At 36.1% G+C, this 15,882-nt stretch overlaps 1 protein-coding gene across 21 annotated transcripts in view; it reads right to left on the bottom strand.

Annotated features, from left to right (window-relative positions):
* Positions 1 to 15,882, bottom strand: part of RBMS3 (RNA binding motif single stranded interacting protein 3) — a 1,278,684-nt gene that overhangs the window by 119,985 nt on the left and 1,142,817 nt on the right. For 11 of the 21 annotated variants that reach the window (XM_077865504.1, XM_077865505.1, XM_077865510.1 and 8 more), the window contains one exon: positions 3,373 to 3,411. The exons of the other annotated variants lie outside the window; for them this stretch is intronic. In XM_077865504.1, the coding sequence (XP_077721630.1) occupies positions 3,373 to 3,411 (39 nt within the window). The remainder of the gene's footprint in view (positions 1 to 3,372; positions 3,412 to 15,882) is intronic. 21 annotated transcript variants of the gene reach the window in all.

The raw sequence follows: 15,882 nt of genomic DNA, 5'->3' as shown, positions 1-15,882 counted from the left end.
TGTCAAGAATACCTATTATATGTTTCATGGCTGAAAAAAAAAACAAGAATAAATCCTGTGGTCAGGATAAAAATAAAAGCTACTTAAAATGCATTCGACCTTTCAGAAGAAAATGTTAAGAAATATTTATTTTAAAATAGATCGTATGCCTTGGGGTATGTAGGTAATGAGTCACAAAGTGCATGTCCAATATATTGCTAGTACCTGTCCTACTAAGAGTGGTAGAAAGGCAAGGTCATTTATACATAATGGAAATTCTAGACCTTGTAGCTAATAAGGAGGTGGGTTTGTTCTGTTTCTAAGAATAAAATCACCATTGAAGAACTAAACTGCTGTAACTAGCTGTAGTTTCAGAAAATAATAAACTTTATAACTATTAATTCACAGCCTACCTCCTTCCTTCATACACATCACATTTGATCCTCACAACAACCCTATGAAGTAGGCAGGAGAAACAGTTTCTCCATTCTATAGATGAAGATACTGAGGCTTGGAGAGGTCAAGTGACCTGCTCAAGGTCACACATTTGGAGGCAGAATCAGATTCCAGCCCAGGTCTTCTGAGGCTCCCTTCCACCATCTATGACCCTGACCCAGGGTCTGCATGAGACCTAATGATCATCTCCATCAATGTGGGAGAACTTTCTCTCTCTGTGGGCATACCACCTTTGGTTTCCAACATCATCAGTATGATTACTGCTTATGAGTAGAAACAGAATATAAAATGAAACTCAAAATTGATTAGGATGTTGTCAGGTTATACTTTTTTTTTTTTAATTTAACAGTGAATTAGACCTATGTCAATTTCCTGGCTTTGATAGTGCACTATAATTATGTAAGATACAACACATGGGAGAAATGGGGTGAAGGGCACACAGGGACTGCTTGTACATTTCTTTTGCAATTTTCCATGAATCTATAATTATTTCAAAAGAAAAAAAATGAATTAGCTTTGAGGACTTTTATAGAAGACAAGAAAAATCATAAAAATGTTAGAGAAAAGAAAATGAGCTTTTGTGTTTTGAGTTTCAGTGTAGGTGAAGGTAGTTTTCCTGTAGGACTCATTGAATTCCTCAGATTTCATACATAACTGAAGTGGAAATTCTCAGGCTTTCCAAGATAGGGCCTGAAGTCCAGTTTGCCATGCTATATTCATTAGATTACATGCATTATTTTTCCCAAACAATTTAAAAATTGTCATTAAGATTGGTATAAAGAGGCAGCCCTGGTGGCTCAGCGGTTTAGTGCCACCTTCAGCCCAGGGTGTGATCCTGGAGACCCGGGATCAAGTCCCATGTTGGGCTCCCTGCAGGGAGCCTGCTTCTCTCTCTGCCTGTGTCTCTGCCTCTTTCTCTCTCTGTGTCTCTCATAAATAAGTAAATAAAATCTTAAAAAAAAAGATTGGTATAAAGAATAAAGGTGTAGAGCCACATATGAATGGGATTGGCAAACTGAAAGCATACATAAATTGAAACAGAGTTTGTAAGCAAAGTAGAGATGACTGTTGGAAGTTAATAGAGGTGTACAGAGAATGCATGTTTAACGACAACTGCATCTCACTCATTTTAAAGAAATATGCAACAGATTATATGATAGGCTTGGGGATTGGAAAGTGAAAAGCAAAGGTAGTGTGTCAAAACACAAAGAGATTCTGGGGCACCTGGTTTGCACAGTTGATTAAGCATCTGACTCTTGGTTTTGGCTCAGGCCATGATCTCAATGTTATGAGATTAGGTCCCACATGGGGCTCATGCTCAGTATGGAGTCTGTTTGAGATTCCCTCTCCCTCTCCCTCTGCTCCTCCTGTGTGTTCCCTTTCTCTCTCCCTCTCTCTTTTAGATAAGTAAATCACACACACACACACACACACACACACACGCATGCACACACGCACACACGCACACACACACATACAAAGAGATCCTCAGTCTAAATTCTTCCCAAGATGGGGTCTTTGTCATGTGACTGATGGGAGACCCCCCCAGAATGGACCTGTCCAGGATACAGCTCATAATCCATGGTTCTGGCTATTATAGAGGGTAGTTGTAAAAGTTGTCCATTGGGAATGAGATTTCTCTCTTAGAAATGCTAATCTTCTTTCCCCTAACTTATTCAAGATGTCATACCAGAGGCAGAATGAAAAAAAGGAGGGGGGCTTTATACTCAATTGAGATATTGTTTGTTGGTGAGAGATTTAAGATAAAATCATACCTTCAGCCTCCTAACCACCCCAGATTGTTTAAATCCTAGGAGGTTTATAGGAAGACTTTCCTATTCAACCCCATGCTTTCTTCTTTTCCTTGTACTTATTTTCCAATAAGAAAATAAGAGACCAATGCTTTTTAGCCTTTCTTGAATTATGAATTGTCTTGAACATTCTCTTCTTATGCCATGTTTATTTATTCTGGCAACATTAGGTAAGGATTTTTTTTCTTTCACATTTTACTTGAATTCCTTATGGATTATAGTCAACAAATCAACTCTAGATAGGAACACCCTGATTATCAATAAACTCTGTCTTTTTGTTGAATATGCATGTGATAATCAGAAAGCCTAAGTTGGCTTCTTACTATATCTTAAATCAACATTCCATCTCTCAGAAGATGGAAAAGGACTGAATCAATGACAATATGGTTTTGTAAAAAGAATATATGTTTTTGACCTGGGTTCAAGTCTTAGCTCTGTTCCATTCTAGCAGTGTGACCTTAGGCAGCTTATTTAACCTGTTTGAACCTCAGTTTCCTCAACTGTTAAATGATTTAGTAATACCTACCTCATCGGATTGTTGTGAAATTTAAATGAGATTACGTTTGTAAAGCGCCCAGCACAGTGCCTGGAGACAAGACACATACATAAATATTATAATACAAAGCAACATGTGGTAAGTGCCAGATGAGTGGTATAGATGAGGTGTGGAGGAGAGAGGCTGAGGTGATCAGGGACGCTATGTGGAGGACATACAGATGAGTGGAATCTTGAAAGATGATTAAGGTTTTCATAATGGATATGAGAGATGGAGGCCAACTCAGACAAAAGGAATAGTATGGAAAAGATACAGAAATACAAAGGGCAAGGTGGGTGATTCACTTGCAGTATAATATTGTGGTGTGGGAGCAGTGGGAATTAAGACTCAAAAGAAAAGAAGGGAGGACCTTGATTGCCTGGCTCCTCTAGGGGAGCCACTGAACATTTTTCAAGCAGGGAAATTACAAAGGGGATTGGACAAGAAACAGCACAAACCCCCCTGGAAAACAGAGGGTAAATCCAGAGCAATGAGCAACTGGAGTAGGCACTTGGGGACAGGAAGGTGGAGAGAATCTAAGGTGATATTGTCATTGCAAAAGGGTAGGGAATGAACACAAGATTCACCTACTTCATGATTTTGCCTAGGGACAGTCCTGCCTCTGAGTACCTTTGGCAAGAGGAGACAAGAGATAGTTTCAGGTCATTTGCATTTGGAACATTATGGGTAACAAAACAAGGCATGGGTTAAACAAAGGGTTGTTTGAACTTAACCCACTGGCTGAATATCATAGCACAATAACTAATAGTTGGCTACACCTGGTTTTCATTTCATGTGTAACAGATTGTTAGAATTCTAATATAGTGTTAAGGCAGAATTTGCATTCAATTTCCTTTTTTTTTCTCTCCACAAAGGTAAAAAAGAAAATCAATTTTGCTGCCCTGTCTAGCCACCTTTATACTAAGCAAGAACCATGAAATCATCATTATGTAATTACCAAATTTTATGGCATGTTTACAAACTCCAGAGTCACACAAAAAGTAAAATAACTTGGAACAAAACAAAAATGTCACACCATATATGTAGGAAAGTGATGTTTAATTCTGTCTCTCTCTTTCAAAAGAGTTATTAGATTCACAAATATTTTCCATTTTTCAAATTTACGTTATTTGTGTCCTGGAGGTATTTACAATTTATTTAAAACAAAAGGGGGCTTTTTTGTCATTTTCCAGCAGCAGCTGAGGTTTCACTTAGTATTTCAGCCATAATAGGGTATTTCTAGGCCGCCCGAACAGAATCTATACTGTAAGAGCTAGATTTTTAGAAGAAATTTTAAAGTACAGTTGACTGGAGTAATTAAGGTATCTAATTATTTTCAATGCATATAGAGATTTCACTGGGACACATCTGTTTGCCTTAGGAACTACATAGTTGATATTCATAACTGCAACATCGATGTTTTAGTGTAACATTTCTCTTTTTCCTAATTTTATCTTGACACATGATGCATCATAATAGTATGAGTAAAATGAATAATCACAAGAATTTCCCATTTTCTACAATCAGGTTTAAGGTAACACTTTAGCATATACAGAATAAATATATATTTTAGTAAATATTGTGTACTGACTTAGCACAAGATGAGATCAGGAAACCAAAGAGGAAAAAGGATATGATTTTCTGGATATTATCTGTTAAGAGTTTATATCTTGCAACAAATTTTAACAATATTTATAACTGTTAGCAGGTTATAGTTAAAAACTCCACAAATGAAATAAGGTGACTTAAAAGGTGATGTGGGTGAAAGGGTTTGAAAATTATGTGTTATAAAATTTTGGTTCTGCTACTGCAGTAAAACCTCACTTAACTTTGTTTATATTTATTTACCAGTATTTCTCTTTAAAAAAACATGTCCTTTAGTGAAGAAATCATGTACATTATGGGTCAAAAAATAAAATTTTAAGAATTCAAAAATATCTGACTAGAAATAAAACAGGAAGATAACATTAATGTCAAATGTCAAAATATCGGAGTGCTGTAACTATAAATGATTTTTTTCATTTCATATATTTTTCCTGACTCTTTTATGTAAAACTAGAAAGATTTTTATAATGGGGAAAATCCCTTCAACTTAAAGAAGTACAGTATATCTTCTATGAATTGCATTTTATTTTTAAATTCAGGAGGAAAAACATAAGGCATATCATTTGCAAAAGTAATATAGAGTAGAGGCCTGATTCAGAAGTAAGCCTGAAAATGTCAGGAAACATTTAGCTTTGCTAGGTCAATAGAATACAGAAGATCTGGGATGGAATGCGAATTGCTACAGCCAGAAGGATCAAGGTAAGAATGCACAGGAGGTTAAGGATAAATCCTGAAAATTCAGCGTTAATGATACAGCAATTCTAGTAATGGAACCTAGTATGAATTTATAAATCCAAATGGCCATAATGGTTGAGAAACTGAGGATTTCATAGGTGATAGCAGAAGCATGGATACCCAAGATATTCAGAAGAACCAATAAAAATTGCCAGGAAATTACAAAATGATCAATACCAAGTAAAATTTTGTAGCTAAGAAAAGATTTTAAACCCTTTTCCTGTTAAAAAAAAAAAAAAAAGGAACCAATTCTAGGAAACAATATGCTCAGGGCAAAATTGCAGGCAGGGTATTGTAGCACTTGCTGAAAGGAGATGTGAGGAAATGGGGCAGGTGGTAGGATTTTGCCAGCAAGGGCTCTGGCATGGTCAGGTGATTACTGAGTGGTGTATTTCTCCTGACAAAGGCAGGCAACTCTATAAAGCAGATGTCTGCTCTGACCTGCTCAAGGGATATTTCCTGCACTATATGCAGCCAGGCCCTCTCCTGAAGAGAAGATGAAGGACAAATAAGATTGTAAATGAAAACATTGCCAAAGTCTACCAGAGGGAGATTAATACTGCCTGGTTCTGAGATAAAACAGAAATGTCCTTGTTAATTGTTCTGTAAAAGATGCCTACCAACCTGTGCAATGGCTCATACTATACTCCCTAATTTTCATAACATCTAAAGTTAAGGAAGATATTTATTACAAATCATTTTTTATATTAGTTTGCATCATTTGACCAGTGATTTTCTTCTTCTTTCAACAGTCCTGTCCCTTGGATTTTGTGAGCCTAGTTTTCTTCTGATCCCTCAGAGAGCAATTTCTCCTTCGATGTTACTTCCTCTCCCTGCCTTGGAGATTGCCTGCCGGTGCTCAGGGCCAGGATTTGCCTTTCTCTTCTCTCCTTCTGTACTGAGATGACATTCACTTTCTGATCCCAACTATTACTTATGTCCCAGTGATTCCTAATGTTGGTCTCAAATTCAGGTATCTATACTGAATTTCACACATTTATTGCGAAGTTAAATTCGTGCATTGAAATGTATCTTTTTTCAAGTTATCATTGCTTGTTTGTGTATTTACTAATATCCTTTGGCAGAGATTCTCTCCTGCCTCAGCTTGCAACTCCCTTCCAATCCATCAGCCACACCATTGTGCTGTAAGGATTGCTGTTGTGATAAAGAAAATGTCTCAGTCCTTGCTTGGTGAGTAGAGATGAGGGAACGGTTGGGATTACTGAGAAACATTCCCAATGCAGCAGGGAAGCCAGAGTGACTGAACCAAGTCATGAGCAAGAGCCTAGGAGAAACTACAGGCGGCAATAATACCTGGAGGCCCCTCTTATCCAAGTGACAGATTCAGAGTGCAGAGACGATTGTGAAAAGTCATGTTAACATCTTCAAGGGTTCGACAGAAATCAAGCAAATGAAATTCAGGGATTTATCACTTTAAAAAAAAAATAGCAAATATAGGCAGAAAATAGAGAAAATTCACCTCTCTATGTTTGGAAAAAAAAACGTCAAGGGGAGTCATGCTGTTGTTTATATACTATGTCATCTTAGTATTTGTCCTTCTTGGCTTTTACTAAAGCATTCTAGTCAGGCAGAGAATTTCTCCCTTATATAGCAATAAAGAAGGACAAGACAAAACGATGCAGACAGAATTAAGTCTGGATTGCTGAGAAAGCCAATGGCCGCACAAAGAAATCATCATCAAAGGGAGACAGAAAGAAAGGTACGATGCGGCCGGCTGAAGTTCTCAAAGCTCCAGTCTGAGTGTGTCATTAAAACCAAAGTTAAATTAAGCCTTGATTGATAATCATAAAAGAGACAAGAGAACATTACCATATTTTATGTAGGCACTTCTGTTTTTATCTCAATCTGAATGACTGAACTTCATGGACTCCAAGACATACATTGTGTGTGTGTGTGTGTGTGTGTGTGTGTTTTACATTTTACTGTCTGTGAAATTGGGGTTTGCATGATAATTGATGGCATTTGAGTTTGGAAACTTTCCCTTTTTAGTGATATTTAAGTAATATTTCATCTTTAATTGATGGTGTTGTAGAGTAAATGCAATAGTGTACATACTGTTAAACCCCACCATAACACAGAAAATAAGATGAAAAATATACAGTGTTGAGGTTACTACCAGGGTGAGCCTATGCAGCTGGATAGATGGGAGTTCCAGGTATCTGACTAATCGATCCATATCCTCCCTGATCTCAGCTGCAGTTTGATGCTATATGGAGGTTGTAAGCTGTGGCTTAAATATCGAGGGGGACAATTCTGAGTCTTGTGGCAGGCTGGGATTGCCAGGACAGAGCCAATAACTCCAGAAATCTCCTAGTTGGTTGATGCCCCACATAGCTGTCATGGAGACTGGGTCAAGGGAATCAGAGAACATGGAGATCAACTACCAGCCTTTCTCCTTATAACTCTTGATATAATCTTCCCATCCTTCAGCACCTCCTAAACTCCACAACTAGCCTCCTCCTCAAGAAAGGAGGCTAAATTATATCATATCCTAAATTACACAATTGCAGGAATTTACAAGATTTGCTTTTTATCTTCAGTGATCATAGGTTAGAAAATATGTACCCAGCAGCTTTAAAATAAAACCATTTAACTGAGTAAGAAGGTTTCCATGTTAAACTACTGAGATTTCAAGTTCTTGTGCCCATGGGAAGATTTTTTTGAGATTACAAGTGTCATTCACCTTGAGCCTGCTCTCTAAATTGCCAGTAAAGCACATGAAATAAGTAAGAGTACATTTGGTGGATTGGCTAACAAATTCAATAGCAAGTGTTGTAATGCATCATAACAGCTCTTTTTAAGACCACATATGTAAAGACTCTTCTTCAGTTCAAGGTTAAAAGAACTATTTGCAGAACCTGGTAGTATTGTTAGATACGCCTGATTTTTTTCCAAAGTCCTATTAAAGAAAATAATTGGACAATTAAATGCCAAGCATCATGATATACCCAAAGGAAATTGTGAACTATATAGATGATTTTTCTATGTTCATGGAATACGGTCAAAAATAATATGAATCTACATCCTTTTACTACTAAGTTTTGAAATAATTCTTTAAATGTATTATTTTCCTTAAATTATTTTTTTATCTATGGTTCATTGGGACAATACTTCAATTCCATATCTCTGAAACATAAATTTTCTAATGTTCAGTATTGTAAAATTAAATTGCAGTCAATATGGCTCCATAGCTAATAGAAATGGTGTATTTCTGGGCCTTGTCAGATTTTTCTTATACTTAATAAGAAGGATGTTGACTGGTAACTGATCAAAGAGTTTGTGAGCTGGGTGCACTATTCCAAACAGAGACAACTGAAGGTAAAGGGGCCATGTGGTTAAGCTGCATCTTGTCTTTCTCACTGCTAAGAATGTCTCAAAGCATTTACTTTACAATAGGGTTGTTGATAGCTAATGGTAGCCAAATGCTTTTATAAAGTCAACAAAATAGTCTATTGAGTATTCTTTATAAATGGTGACTGTAGGGATAACTTCTTTCCAGATTTTATGCAGCTTGTTTGTTATTACTTCCATAGCCATCTATGTGTTCTTTGACATCAAATATTTACCATATCAATGTGACCCATTTGGATTTCTAAAGTAAAGAGCCAATATAGCTTTCTCCTCATATGCAGATAAGTAGGCAAATAAGAATGTTATAAGTAATAGTAGAAATAATTCAATGTGTTAGGTTGATGACTAGGCTAAGGAAGATATATGAATTTTTACATTGGGTCAAATGTCTGATGATCTTTATGAAGTGAATACAAGTCACTCGTCACTCATAGGCTTCTTATATATGAAAATAGGATCAGAGCTTTTTCCAAATTCCTTAGAATTTTACATTTTTTGGTTGAGTAGAGTAAAACCTTTTGTCTTTAAATCCATAACAATTGACAATTGACTCTAACACAACTCTTCAAATAAAGATCATTAAATAAAAATAGTTGGCTGCATGCATTGGTACAGTTAGTTTTGACACCCATGCACATTGTTTTTTATATCAATGGAAGAGACGTAGACTTACCCAGTAATTGGATCTCACTCAATAACAGTAATTATAAAACAAGATACAGTTGATTCTTGTTATTAACAGCAATTAATTCTATAAAGCCACCATGAACACTGAATTAGGAATACCAACTCATTGCTCCTAGAGGAAATATAGCATTAGGTTCCTACAAGCCTGTGGTCACAATATTTTCACCAACTAATTAATATATAACTTTGTTTTAGTTGTGTTTCTGTCTAAAGATAACTCATTTAATATATATTTTTGATTCATCAACAATGAACTCAAAGCCAACAGCACTATAAGTCATGCCTGAACAAAGCTTATCTCCATTTTTTTTTTCATATTGTCTCCATTAGGCACATCACAGATTTCTTGCACTTAGAAGCATTTGACCTCACTTCAGCTCTACATTTGGGGACCATTTTAAACAGTGAAATCACCAATGAAAAGCACAAGCATGTAAAAAGTGTGGCACTAAATAAAATAAGAAAAGGACACTTGTTTACAGAGTAAGAGTTAACACAAGAAAACAAAGAATCCCTTGTTCAACTTTATCTGGGACTATGCATACTTAGTGACTCAATTTTTTTTTCAAGTTTATTACTTGAATTCCAGCATCATTAATATACAGTGTCATAGAAGTTTCAGGTGTACAGTATAGTGATTCAATAATTGTATACATTACTCAGTGCTCATCATGATAAGTGTACTCTTCAATCTCCAGCTGACTCAAACTTTTTACTGCTCTGCACAAGTGACCATGAAAGTACCGTGAGTATTAATTCTGGGTTACAAATAAATTTTAGCAAGTAGGTAAATTTGCAAGTATGGAGCCCATGTATAATGATAATCAACTTTATAATTTTAAAATTATTTATTTATTAGAGAGAGAGAAAGAGAGATTGAGGAGCAACGCAGGGGGAGAGGTAGAAACAGCATCTTAATCTTAATTGATTGAGCCACCCAGGTGCCCCACTACTGTAACTTTTTTCAAATGATAATATCATGAGTGTGTCTTTCAGTAAACAAAAGGAAATTTTATAAGTGGCATTAGTACTACTATTCATAAGGATTCTAAAAATTCCTTACACAAAAGAATTTGTAACATCACTCCTGAAATCAATTAGAATATGGAAGGTTAACAATTATTGACGTTCAGCACTATGGAGCCATAGAATATGCAAGAAAATTCCTGCTTCCCAATTCTTTGTGAAGTCCAATAAGTCACCAGTTTGTGGTATTAGGATGCTTATTCTGTCAAAGATAATTGTTTTGAAGGATACTAGAACATATTGAGCATAAGGAATACTTTTCATACCCAGATGTGTACCAGCACTTTCTAAATCCAAAATTAATTGCCATTATTTGCCAGAATACATAGGTTAATAATTCATTTTCTTTCTCTTTAAAAACATCAACTATGTAATTCATCAGTTCTCAATAGTGGCTCAATCTTTTCCTTGGTATCTAGCAATAGTCCATGTTTTCTTTTACTTTTTTTTCTTTTTTCCTCCATCCAAGTCCCTCTCTTCTTCTCAGCTCTTGGCTTACATGATTACGTGATCTTCAAGAGAAAAATGGCTAGAATTTGAACACAATCTAATGTTTCAGTGATAAATAATGCTTGGAATGCAGATGATGATTTGGAAAGTGATCTTTAAAAAACCTTAATAAAATGTGGGTCAAAGTGAAAAGAAATTTCTGCTGGTTTTATAATATATTTTATTAAACAAGTAAAAAATTCAGCTGGAAAAAATGACATTAGTAGTAGATTTCCTCTCAAATAAATTTTGTATCATTAAAAATAATTCCCATTTGGAAAATAAATAGACATGACATGAAACTGGAAACCAAGAACTTAGGCATTTGAGTCATAAGAAACACATAGCAAAGCTGGCTTTCAGATTAAAAAGCCCTGAGTTGTGTTGATGATATTATGAGAGTTATAGTAACAGCTTAATACTGGAATGATTATAGTTTTCCAGGAACTGTGCTCAGTGCTTTACCCTCACCACCGCATTTAATCCTTTCAATCACTAAATATTCCCTTTTCACCATTCTCATTCTACTGATGAGGAAACTGAAAAACTTGCCCAAGTTTGTCACTTAGCTCAAAAGCTGTGGATTTGTGATTGAAATGCTAGAGTTTGCCTCCTAACCACTAAAGTAGAGTGTCTGGTAAAATATGAAGAACAGCAAACAATACTAAGCACATCACAGATGTTGACATGATTCCTTAAAATTCAGAAAGAATTATTATTCTCAATAGGTGCATTAGAGAAGGATGCAAGATTTGTTATAAGACACCCAAGCTCCATTTGCTCCTCTAAATAGTATTCTCTCTGTGCCACTCGGTACCCTGGATAAGTAACAACATGGAGCTTTTCAACTCTGGGGTGATTTTCTGGTTTGGAAATGCATATAAATCAGTTTCTCAGTTACCTACCCTGAGAAACACACAATCAATCAAACAGTTCATGGTTAGTAACAAGACAAGTGTGCCTTGACATTTTTGTGGCTGCTACTTTTGTTATTTTTATTATTTTTATTTTGTCCTTGGTTTTCTTTCACTGTGGTATATAGGTTTGGAGCTAGTTCCAGCTAGTGATTTTACTCTTGCTATATTAAATTATATTCTATCCAACTTTAATTTTTTTATTTTTAAAGATTTTATTTATTTGACAGAGAGAGAGAGAGAGGAGAGAGAAGAGCGCACAAGCAGGGGGAACGGGAAAGGGAGAAGCAGGCTCCGTGCTGAGCAGGGAGCCCAATGAGGGACTCAATCTCAGGACCCCAGGATCATGACCCCAGCCAAAGGCAGATGCTTAACTGACTGAGCTACCCAGGCGCCCCTCTACCCAACTTCTATTTATTTATTTGTTTGTTTATTTGTTTATTTATTTATTTATATTTTATTTCAATTCAATTTTATCCAACTTTTAATTGCCTACTTTACAGACAGAGAAGATCTTTGCCATTTTAGGTTCCAAAGGGATGGGAAAATCTGTCTGTATGCTTCCGTCATGTCCAGTATGTCCAGTTTTGTGCCTCTCACATAGAGTACACTCAGTAAGTGCTCACTGATAGACTGGATACTTTGTGTTTAAACTGCTTCTTTTTCAATACTACCTTAAAACACACATATACACACACACCCACAACCTATTTCATACAGAATTCTTCTCTTAAAAAGATCATTTCTGTAAAAAGTAGTCATATACTGAGAAAGTAAGAAAGTAAATAGGAGACACAAGGAGATAGAGGGTCTTCACTGTGTATATACATTTCTAATACATATTCAGGGCAAAGGTCATCCCTTATACCTCATTATGTCCTGGGGACACAGCATAAAGACTCAATTATGGAAGGAACAAATCTTTTATGACAAGAGTACTGGTGATTATGGTAGTGGAGAAACAAGTGAAATTCAGAATTATAGTGCCAACTCTGTGAGCACTCAGTTTCTTTCAGAAAAATAAAAACAAAAGCAAACAAAAATGAGGACATATCCCTCAAAGAAAATGTTTACCCGAATGGGAATATAGGATTAACTTTTTGTCATTGAGCATGGCTATCTATTCAGAAATCTAAAAAAGGCATCTTTGTCTCAATCATAAATGGATTTAGTCACAAGGAATAATTACTCCTAATACCTTGAGGATAGTGAGGAGGAGGCTGGATGTTTGGAATCAGGTTTATCAACTTTGCCTGCACTTGGCTCTGGACTTCATAACAGTATGAGAAATCCCATTCTCCTACATGACCTTTGCAGGCTTTCATTCACTTCCTGGCACTGAAGAGAATTTTTATTAATAGTAGCTGTGAATGGACGAGAGTTATACAACTTTCTAGCACAGGGGAAGTTTTCATCTATCACTGAAAACAAGTTGATTTCAGGTCTCAAAATAGACAACATATTATCTGAGTTACAGGTCATAACAGATCACTTAGCTTAAGTTGGCTGTGATAAAACTGATAACCTTACAGTTCAGCTTACTAATAGTGGATTTTGTGGGTGCCTTAACGAGAACTAATTTAAGGAAATTAAAGTAGATTCTCAGTTTATTCCACCTCTTAAAGGTTTTCAAAGGAACATGTCCAGGCAGAGCCACAGCATTCCCTATGGCAAGGAACAAGATTTACATCTGGTCTGTGTGAATGGTACCCCCTGGTGTTATGAAGTGCGCGTACTGTGTATCCTCCCTGTCCTCAAAGGCTTGTATCTTGGGCAAATAGAAATGCACTCAAATAAAATGTCTTCAAGATATAATATATCATCATGTCGCATCTAAAACTTGTTCCTTACTTGGGAATAGGTAAGAAATTTCAAACCTTAGTATTCCTAGAATGCATCTCCAAAAAGCTTACTTGATTTTTCTGTCCAATATAACATAGTAAACTATTCCTGGGAACCTGAGTGCTGATTATTCACAATATTGTTTTAGCTCCATTAGTTCATCTCCAGATCTAGACTGTGAAGACAATCTCATTAAATATTTTGTTTCCATGGTAAGGAAAAATGTCTTCAGAACATCACATAGAGAGAACATATTTGTTATTGCTCATCATTTCAAAATTGACTCTAGCAGGGAACCATAAACCAGATAAAAGCAAGAAACACCATTTTAATGCTTTTAGTTTTTATAATAAAACCTTGGCATTTCTTCACTAGACATTTGAATACTTTGTTGGGCTACTTCTTGTTCAATTGCCTTGTCTCTTGTTTGTGTCCATAGCCAAAATACTATTTCTTGGAAATACAATTCCTGATGCAGTTGTTATCAATGACATTTACTGACTCAATTACTATAGAGCTTGGGAAGATCTTATGAAAGCTAGACTAGAGTTTTGAAGACAGTGAGAAATAGTTTGTTGATGACATTTGCACTATTTAAGGATAATGTCCCAGTCTGAAAACTTGGTGAAATATCACCATCTTCTGTGATTTGACACTCAGCATTTACTTATATTTGAAAATTCTGAAGGAAATCCAGGAACTAGTCACAACAAATGTCAACATACAGTAATTTCAAAGTTTGAGCGACTCTAATCATTGTAGTAGAAACATTCATCCTTTTATTTGAGCCACTCATCTTTACAACATAGTTGAATGTTTTTGATCAGCTGTGCAAATTATGTGGGTACCAAACAAATTTGGTGTTTTTTCATTGGTCATTGGGAAAGCATTGTTTGGAAATACAGGAAGAAGCAACAGTTCTTCTTCATGTTCCTGATATTATATGTGTGTTTGTGGGTGTAATTACATATATTATTGAAAATATATTTGTTAATTTTCTTGTTTATTTTTAATATTTTTAAGTAGAGTTGACACATAATGTTATATTAGTTTCAGGTATACAATAGTGATTTGACAAGTTTGTAAGTTATGTCATGCTCACCACACACATAGCTCCCATCTGTCACCATACAACGCTATTGTAATACCATTGACTAGATTCTTTATGCCATGTCTTTTCTTCACACGACTCTTGATACATTTTTTTTTAGACTTTATTTATTTATTCATGAGAGACACACAGAGAGAGGCAGAGACATAGGCAGAGGGAGAAGCAGGCTCCCCTGCAAAGAGCGTAATACAGGACTTCATTCCAGGACCCCGGGATCATGACCCAAGCCAAAGGCAGACACTCAACCACTGAGCCACCCAGGTGCCTGACTCCTGATATATTTTTGATTCTGGATTCCAGATTCCATTCCTGATTTCAGACCAGTCATTTGAGAGAGCACAAACAAGATCAATTTGGGAAACATTTTGCCTGCTGTAAAGAAAATGGCCTCAGCTATAATGGGATATCTAGTCAATGCATTTCTTGAAAGTCATAGTGATGATAAAGTGAGACCATTTCTGAGCTAGAGGTGACATTAAAAACATTTCATCACAGGGCAGCCCCTGTGGCTCAGCAGTTTGGCGCCACCTTCGGCCCAGGGCGTGATCCTGGAGACCCAGGATGGAGTCCCACATTAGGCTCCCTGCATGGAGCCTGCTTCTCCCTCTGCCTGTGTCTCTGCCTCTCTCTGTCTGTGTGTCTCTCATGAATGAATAAATAAAATCTTAAAAAAAAAACCCAAACATTTGATCACCATTCTGGCATAAACTTTGGCCAATCAGAATTTAAATGTTGGAGTAGATCCTGGGAAACTCCTTGTTGTACCAGCCAGCACCCCATTCTTATAAGATCGTAAGAGGTACTGCAGGAGGCATCAGAGTTGGAAGGGTTGCACTGATGGACTAATGCCAGCAGTCCATTATGTTTTACATATATGTAAAACAAATATGTTTTACTATTTTAACAAGCAGAGTGGCTTTTCTGGTATATGGAAGCTGAATATGAGCCCCATGCTTGGCTCAAGCATCTTAGGACAGTGGTTCTCAAATTGTAGTCTGAAACCTAAGGGTTCCCGAGAGACTTTTAGGAGATCCATAGGTCCTCCCCTTTCCAGTGACATGTCTATATGGAGTTATATTTTCTTCATATGATTATACCAAACAGAATATTGCAACAGGTTGTATACTGATGCAGATCTGGCCATCTTTTATTAAGCCAGACATTAAAGTGATTTGCAAAAAAAGTAAAAGAATACCATTCTCAAAAAAAAGTCTCTGAAAGATATAATATTTTCTATATAAATATGATATTTTTGTTAACTTAGGATGGGCTTATTGTTTTTTGATCAACTAATAAACAATATTTTTAAGAGTATAAAGG

Source organism: Canis aureus, chromosome 22 (genome assembly GCF_053574225.1).
Source record: "Canis aureus isolate CA01 chromosome 22, VMU_Caureus_v.1.0, whole genome shotgun sequence".
Taxonomy (NCBI): domain Eukaryota; kingdom Metazoa; phylum Chordata; class Mammalia; order Carnivora; family Canidae; genus Canis; species Canis aureus.
Note: the sequence above shows the minus strand (reverse complement) of the source record. Positions and strands in the feature narration are given on the sequence as shown.